The sequence below is a fragment of the Lathyrus oleraceus genome, chromosome 5, assembly GCF_024323335.1.
Source record: "Lathyrus oleraceus cultivar Zhongwan6 chromosome 5, CAAS_Psat_ZW6_1.0, whole genome shotgun sequence".
NCBI classification, from domain to species: Eukaryota; Viridiplantae; Streptophyta; class Magnoliopsida; order Fabales; family Fabaceae; genus Lathyrus; species Lathyrus oleraceus.
This window is the reverse complement of record NC_066583.1, coordinates 474567976-474576893: the sequence shown is the minus strand read 5'-3', so window position 1 is coordinate 474576893 and position 8918 is coordinate 474567976. Positions and strand designations below refer to the sequence as shown.

The window sequence follows — 8918 nt, the reverse complement described above, 5'->3', positions numbered from 1 at the left end:
ATAAAACAGATATTGGGTTTGTAAAATAACGGTAAATAATAAATGCAGGTAAAGACAGGTTGAATGTAATTCACGTCAGTTAAGTGGTGTTTCGATTGTCTAAATAGAACTACTTATGAGGCAATATTTTCTACTCTTGAAAAGAATCCATTTAACAGGAACTGTCGCTTTCGCGTATTCAGAACCGAGTTTATCCTTAAATTAAGGCCTCTTATTGTCACTTATAAAAGGTGCGCAAAACGCTAAAGTAGTAAACTTATTTTTAAGAAATGAGACTCGTAAACTTAGTTGAAAAGTGATTTTGATTTGGAAAGTTTACCCAAGGAGTTTCCTGATTTTAAATCTATCAACGCGTCCGAAAACAGTTTCAAAAATAATTTTTCCTTAAAGTGATAAAAATTCCTAGTTACTAAGCCAAGGTGCTTTCGCACTCCTCGAATAATTAAAACTAACCAAGTTTGTTTTAGAAAACTCAAGTTAAAAATTAAAACAACCTTTAAAGTATTTCTACATATTCAATATGTGAAACATTACTTTAACCGTGATCCTTACATTCTAACCTTTAAAAGATTTATCCAGACATGGTAACACAAACAAACACAATGGTGTTAATCATGATGAAAAGTTTGTTTTAAAATGTCAGGCGTGGAGAGCGAGTAAAGTGCGTAAAGTAAATAAAGTAAAGCGAGTGCGAAAAATAAATAAAGTAAAGCGAGTGCGAAAAATAAATAAAGTAAAGCGAGTGCGGAAAGTAAATAAAGTAAAGCGAGTGCGGAAAATAAATAAAGTAAAGCGAGTGCGGAAAATAAATAAAATAAATGCGATGCGGGAAATAAATAAAATAAAAGCGATGCGGGAAATAAATAAATAAAGGGATAAATAAGAACCTGCTCCAAATGGAGGGCTTTAAATCTGGTACAAAAATAAACCTCCGACTCCTGAAGCTAAAGACGACAACAACTCAAAGTGACCCAACTCAATCTCACTAAGGTGCGATAACCCCCCGATATGACGGATTACCGCTATTACAAATGATAAATATATGCTTAGTGTTGTAAAACTAAGTTGGATGCTTAGAAAATAAAATGGAACGAACTATTTATAGAGGATTTCAGCAGCTTGTAAAGACCATGGTGCCCTCCAACTTCTCCTTAGTGGGAACGTGATTTCTGTTGGTTCTAAGTGTTGGCAGCAATTTTGGTAAAACAAAGAATGTTCACAAGATGTTATGTGTGATGTCTTAACATAAGATATCCTATGTACCTGCTGGAGTTCAAGAACATGATCATGCAGGATTGTTTCAGAATGTCATACACAAGGTCATGGCATCTGATATATGTGTACCTGCTAGAGTTCAAATGGAAGACATGATCATGCAGGATTGTTTCAAGATGTCATACACAATGTCATGGCATCTGATATGTTTGTACCTGCTGGAAGTTATAAATGGAATTATGCAGGATTGTTCCAGGATGTCAGACCCGATGTCATGACATCCTGGACATAGAACATTCAGTATGAATGTTTGGTGTTTTGTGATTGCACAATTAATGGCAATCTATGTATGATTGAAGATCTGATTTGCAGGCGCATTCAATCATGGATTACAACCTGATTTACTTATTTTCCAAAGAGATCTAACCATCTGTCATGAGAAGATTTAATTGGAAAATAAATTTAGGGTTTTCAAGATGTCCAAGCCCAGCTGAAAGCTTCTATAAAAAGGGACTTGGAAAACCTGATTGTACACACAACCAATACTGAGCGAAATACATAGAGAGAGCTAGGATTTGTGTCTTGTTTAGTCGTAAGACTTATAATCCATCCAAGTCATCTTTTGATGATTGAATTGGTCTGATTTGTGGTTGTATTTTGTCACTCTAAAGCTGTTAAGCAAGAGTGTGTGTCTACTTGATCAAAGTTGTTAAGCAAGATCAAGTGTGTGTCTTCTTGATCAAAGCTGTGAAGCAAGATCAAGAGTGTGTCTACTTGATTGAAACTGTGAAGTAAAATCAAGTGTGTGTTATTGAAAAGTGTTTTCTTTTCTCAAGGGATTGTTGTTTAAAATCACAGGTGTGATTGTAGGGAAGTGAGTGGGTTCTCATATCTAAGAGTGCTTAGGTAGAAATTGCACGGGTAGAGATTATGTGAGAAAGACTGTAACTTGTTGAAGTGTACAGAGAGTCTTTGAACTGATTCAATTTTAGTGAATTTCCTTCCTGGCTTGCTAGCCCCCAGATGTAGGTGAGTTGGACCGAACTGGGTTAACAATTGCTTGTGTCTCTTGCATTACTATTCTCTATCTTTATTCTGTTTGCATTACTCAGATATTAGTGTCGTGACATTACCTTCGACATCTCATATCTGATACCAGAATTTCAATTGGTATCAGAGCAGGCATCCTGCTTTGGTTGTGGGTGAGATCTAGGGACTATACTTTCTGGTACAATGGAGAGAGATGGAGGATTTGTTCACAGGCCACCAATTTTGGATGGTTCTAACTATGACCATTGGAAACCTCGAATGGTAGCTTTTCTAAAATATCTTGATAACAAGGCTTGAAAGGCTGTGTGAACAGGCTGGGTACATCCTGTAATTACTAAAGAAGGAGAAGCCACAACTGATAAGAAACCTGAAGAACAATGGTCTAAGGAGGAGGATAATCTAGCCCTTAGAAATTCTAAAGCATTGAATGTAATATTCAATGGGGTAGACAAGAATATTTTCAGGTTGGTAAACAACTGTGAAGTGGCCAAAGATGCTTGGGACATTCTCAAGACCACTCATGAAGGCACCTCTAGAGTAAAAATGTCTAGACTACAGCTGCTCACCTCCAAGTTTTAAAATTTAAGGATGAAAGAAGATGAAAATATTCATGAATTTCATATGAGTATCCTTGAAATAGCTAATGCTTCAGGAGCCCTGGGAGAAAAGATGTCAGACAAAAAACTGGTAAGAAAAATACTCAGGTCACTCCCTAAGAGATTTGCTATGAAGGTGACTGCCATAGAAGAGTCTCAAGACATCTCCAACATGAGAGTTGATGAGCTAATTGGTTCCTTCCAAACATTTGAGATGGGGTTGAATGATGGTTCTGAAAAGAAAACCAAAAGCATGGCCTTCATGTCAAACACAGAAGAGGAAAATAGTCAGAATGGTGATGAAAATTTGGCCAATGAAGTGGCAATGCTGGGAAGACAGTTCAACAGACTATTGAAAAAGATGGATGTAAGATCTAAGGCTAATGTCAAGAACATCTCATCTGACATCAGTAAATCCAACAATGTTGGAAGAAGAGCAAGGTCAGATGACAAGCCCAAAGAAGGAAAAGAAGTACAGTGCTATGAATGTGATGGGTATGGACACATTAGAACTGAATGTGGAACCCATCTCAAGAAGCAGAAGATGAGTCTTGCTGCCACTTGGTCTGATGAGAGTGAAACAGAGGAAGCTGCAAATCTTGTGACTGCATTGACAGGAAGATGGGGTTCTGATGAAGACTCAAGTGATGATGAAGTAACCTTTGAAGAGTTGGCCTCTACCTACAGAAAGATGTGTCACAAAAGTGTAAAGTTATGTAAACAGGTTGAAAGCCAGAAGAAGGAAATAATTCAACTTGAGAATGAGAAGGTAGAACACTTGGAAACCATCTCCAAATTAAAAACAGAAGCAGTGGTTCTGAATGCCAAGCTAGATGAAAGTCAACAAGCTGAAAGCCAGAAGATAGTACAGCTGGAGAATGAGAAATCAGACCATGTGGAAACCATATCCAAGTTAAAAACTGAAGCTATGTTCTTAAATTCTAAATTAGAAGAGATGACCAAGTATGTAAGGATGTTAAGCAATGGATCTGACTCCTTAGACAAGATTCTCCAAACTGGAAAAATAACAGGAGACAAATCTGGCATTGGGTATAATGATTCTAAGCCTGAGAGCAGTTACACTGGTTGCAAACCTCAAGCCAAACCTAATTGAAGCCATAGTAAAAGTAAACCTATGATGTCACATCATATGTGAAATTCTAGTTAACAGACTTTCGATGTCACACTGGATGTTATGACATCCAATTCTGCACAGACAAGAATGATGCAGAACTTAAATGTAAAGTGCAGTAAATAACACAAAGAATTGTTTACCCAGTTCGGTGACAAACACACCTACGTCTGGGGGCTACCAAGCCAGGGAGGAAATCCACTATTAGCAGTATTAATTCATGTCTTAAACCAACTGTTTAATCCTATCACTTAATACCTACCCAATGCAATTTCAATCTTAAACTAAGACCAGAGTTCCTACTCACTCCCCCTCAATCACCACAGTGATTACAACCTTTAATTAGTTTAAAGTTAATGGCGAAGTTACACTTCAAACAACTCTTGATTGTGCTTAACAGCTTTAATCAAGAAACACAACACTCACACTTAAAAGCTTAGAGTGACACAACACTTACAACTCAATGAACACCCTAGTCCAATGCAATCATCTAGGTGATAATTGCTTGGCTCACAAGTTAAACCTAATACAAGACACAATAAAAACCACAACTATGAAATACAATGATGTATTTAATGCTTCACACTTCGAAATCCCTGAGTGTTGAAAGTAGGATTGCCATCCTTTTATATTGCAGCACTTGGGCCTTGTACTTGTATTTCCTAAAATTAAGGTTAAGCAAGTTAACCTAATTTCCACATATTAGGGTGCTAACAAATAGGCTATTTGTTAGGCCTCTTAATTGTAGCTCAGTTGTTAGTTTCCTGGATTTTAGCTCAGCTGTTAGATTCCTGAAAAATAGCCTGAGAAAAATACTGAAACAGAAAAACTAACTAGCCTACACTTTAGCATATGCTGTCAGGAATGAATGTCACAACATTCAGTTTGACGTCCAGAACATAGGCCATATGCTAGGTCTGTTATTCTCCTGAAAAACAGACTGAACTAAATACTGAGTTGTAACAGAAAAAACCAACCAGCCTATAATTCAGTATCTGCTGTCAAGGATGAATGTCATAACATTTAATTTGACATTCAGACAATAGGCTATGTGCCAGATCTGTTATTCTCCTGAAAACAGACTGAACTAAATACTGAACTGTAGCAGAAAAACTAACCTGCCTATAATTCAGTATCTGCTGTCAAGGATGAATGTCATAACATTCAGTTTGACATTCAGACAATAGGCTATGTGCCAGGTCTGTTACTCTCCTGAAAAATAGTCTTAACTAAATACTGAGCTATAACAGAAAATCAATTATTCTATAGTTCAGTATCTGCTGTCAGGGATGAATGTCATAACATCCAGTTCGACATTCAGTAAATCCTGTATTAGCTAATCCTGCAGCATACTACACAAGCATGTCATGACATCAGTCAAGACATCAGAGTACAGTTAGTGTTTTAACACAAAATGCAGCCAATCAAACATCTACAAACTCCCCCTTTGGCAAATTTTTGGCTAAAACAACTTGGCATCACAACAGAGTTCACAGCAGTGGAAAACACACATCCAAGCAGAGAATTTAATTAGCTAATACACTCAGCACACATAGAAGTTAAATAAAACTTCAAACAGCAGCACACTCAGCACACATAGAAGAAAACTTCAAACAGCAGCACACTCAGCACACATAGAAGAAAACTTCAAACAGCAGCACACTCAGCACACATAGAAGTTGAACATCAAGCTGCAGCACACATAGAAGTTAAAAAAAACTTCAAACAGTAGCACACTCATCACACATAGAAGTTGAACATCAAGCTGCAGCACAACCTCTGGATTAGAGGACCTTCAACTTCAAATAGATCTGTTCAAGCAAATAACAAATTTGTTGTCCTGGGGTACAGGTGTTACTCCCCCTTTTGTAAAAAATGTTGCCAAAGCAACACTTAATAATACAGACCAAAACAAAATAAATTACACACAAATTTTCAGAAACACGGGAAATGCTCTATTCATCTGACTCAGAGTCAGCATCATCATCAGTGCCATCATCAGGACTGGCATCCTCTTCTCCCTCTGCACTTTGTCTTGCAGCTCCTTCTGCAGCATCAACAGTTTCACCAAGCACATCACCTTCAGTCATCTCCAACTTGATAATCAAATTTTCCAAAGTGAGCTTCCTTGCCTCTAACTCCTTGCACGTTTCTTTGAGTATTGCAATGACAACAACTTTACCTGGTTGATTGCAAACACTTGATGTCTCTCCTGTTGCCATGGCAATGTCAGGAACATGCGTACCTAGGAACAATTTATCATTGAAGGCCAAAGGGCTGTCTCTTCTCTTCACAGAATCATTCTCTGTTAATATGTTTGGAAATTGATTCAACACAATACCACATATGAGGGAAGGAAAGGCTATAGGCCCCTTCACACTGAAGCTTCCTGCATGTTTCATGGTTTGATCAAAAATATAGGATCCATAGTCAAACTTGGCTTTGGTTCCAACAACATATATGAACTTTCCAAGCATTACAGCCACTGTGGATTTGTGATTGGTGGGCACCCAGTTAGCAGCTCCAATTTTGTGCAGCATAGCATACTTTACACTTAGTTTGCTGGCCGCCAACTTACCTTTGAGAGGCCACTTCCTGACTTGATTAGCAGTGATGACTTGACAGATTTTATTGTCAGTCACCTAAAGCTCAGGTTGAGCTACATCATGCCTTCCCAAATACATGTTGATTACTGAGGGAGAGAAGTTTACACACTTGCCTCGCACATATACTTTTCTGAATTCCCTAGACTTTCCATCAGCACATTCTTCAAACACATTGACAATAAATTCCTTTACTAATATCTCATAGCACTTTGAGAACTGAGTCACAGTCTTCATTAACCCTGCCTCTTGAATAAGGTCTACAATCTCCTTACATTCCAGGACATTCTGAGCCAATTCCCTTTCCAAAGGCAGCCTCTTATGATAAACATATTTTCACCTGTTCACACTAGAAGCAAAATGGAACGATATGTTGTCAATTGGTACCTTAGGGACACTAGCTGCAAGCTTGCTAGTGGTTGGCTTCTTCTTTGACAGAGAGGCAGTGACATCACATGGGACATCTGAGTCAGACTCCACAACAACAGACTTGGTCTTTATTTTCTTGGGCACCCCTTTGCTCCAAGATTTTGTTGGACCATGACCTTTCCTCTTGAGGGAACTCTCTGCCACCTTTGGATTGGGTGAGGTTGGCACATCAATCTTCTTTCTGGGGGACCTCTGCACCACTGTTTTCTTTTCTCTCCTAGTCCTAACTCTTTTGGCTATGCTAGGGACAACTGAGGTTAACAACTCATTATCAGAAAATTTCTCCAGGTCTACTGTTTCAGCTTCATAGTTAGGGTTGTCACTGACATCATGAGTGACACGGACTTCCTCACCACCCACATTATCTAAGGGTTTGTCAATATTTGACCCCTCATGAGCATCAGTGTGCTCAACATCATCAGATACATTCTTTCCTAAGGAGACTGTATTTTCTTGACACGTAACATTCTCAGGTACAATAGTGTTTAAGGGAATGGAAACCCCAAGAACCTTATGATTACCGGACAATATTTCAGTCACCATAGTTGCAATGGCATTGTGAACATACCTGGAGCCTTATCTGGTTTATTCATCAAGCGCGATTGCTGAGGAGAAGCCTGAGACAGTTTCTTTAGGTCTTCTTGCATGTGAGGTATTCGCAGAGTCAACAACAGGATCTTCCCTGTTAGGGTTGCATGATTCAGAGCTAGAGGAATCAGACATGGTCGTGGAGGAAGATGAGTTGGATTGGTACGACATGATGAATATCTTAGAGGCGAAATGAAAAGTTTCTTTGAGAGAAAGCTTGCGAGACTGAAAGTTGAAACGATGGAAGAGGTAACGCTTGTTGCACGAGCAGTATCTATTATTTGTTGACCAATCAGAGCGAACTCTCAAATGTTTAATAATTTGAATTATTAAACAGGAAATAACTAACATCGTTAGTTGCTATAATTCCTCAGAAGGACACATTCCCACTTTGCCCCTTAAATTGTCAAACTGAGTAGCATTCAATGTCATGACATTCTGAGTGACATTGTGCTCAGTCTGCATCTGGTTCATCCATACCAGTGGGGAACAACTGCTACCAGATGCTAGGTACTTAGCTTCTGTAGTGGATAATGATACACAATTCTGTTTCTCCCTTGCAACTACACCATTTTGATGAGGACTAATAGGTGAGGACACCTCATGACTTTCAATCTGCATAGGTACCATTAAGTCCATGGGCAAATGTTCCAGGGTTTTGGATGTTTTTGGATGTCCAATTTTGGGATGTGACATCTTGGCTAGCTTGCCCATCTGACATTTTCCACAGACTTTTCTGTCATCCCTAAGCAAATTTGGGATTCCTCCAACTGCTTCCTTAGATATGGTCTTCTTCATTCCTCTTAAATGAAGTTGTCCAAGTCTTCCATGCCACAACTTCACTTCCTGTTCTTCCTTGGCTAAGGGGCACTTTGAGGAGTAGGTTGAGACTTTAGATTCCCACAGATAGGAGTTATCTTTGGATCTGGATCCTCTCATAACTTCCTGATTACCTCCATTCATCACCACACATACTTCCTTAGTGAACTGTACATTGAAGCCTTGATCATATAGCTGGCTTATGCTGATGAGATTAGCAGTTAGTCCTTTTACTAACAACACATTATTCAGCTCTGGAACTCCAGGACAATCCAACTTACCAACACCTTTGATTTCTCCTTTAGCTCCATCACCAAATGTCACATACCTAGTAGTATGAGGTTGTATATCCACCAATAAGTTACTCATCCCAGTCATATGTCTTGAGCAGCCACTATCAAAATACTAGTCTTCTCTGGTAGATGCCCTTAGAGATATGTGAGCTAATCTAGTAACCCATTGTTGTTTCTTGATGGGGGCATTATG

The 8918-nt window shown here is 38.7% G+C and overlaps 1 protein-coding gene across 1 annotated transcript; it reads right to left on the bottom strand.

Moving 5' to 3' along the window:
- Positions 1 to 5948: 5948 nt before the first annotated feature.
- On the bottom strand, positions 5949 to 7568 carry LOC127081406 (uncharacterized). Its single transcript, XM_051021662.1, has 3 exons — positions 7320 to 7568; positions 6726 to 6914; positions 5949 to 6635 (listed from the first exon to the last, which is right to left on the bottom strand). Exons 1-3 carry the CDS (start codon positions 7566 to 7568, stop codon positions 5949 to 5951), a joined length of 1125 nt encoding a protein of 374 aa, XP_050877619.1.
- Positions 7569 to 8918: the final 1350 nt, after the last annotated feature.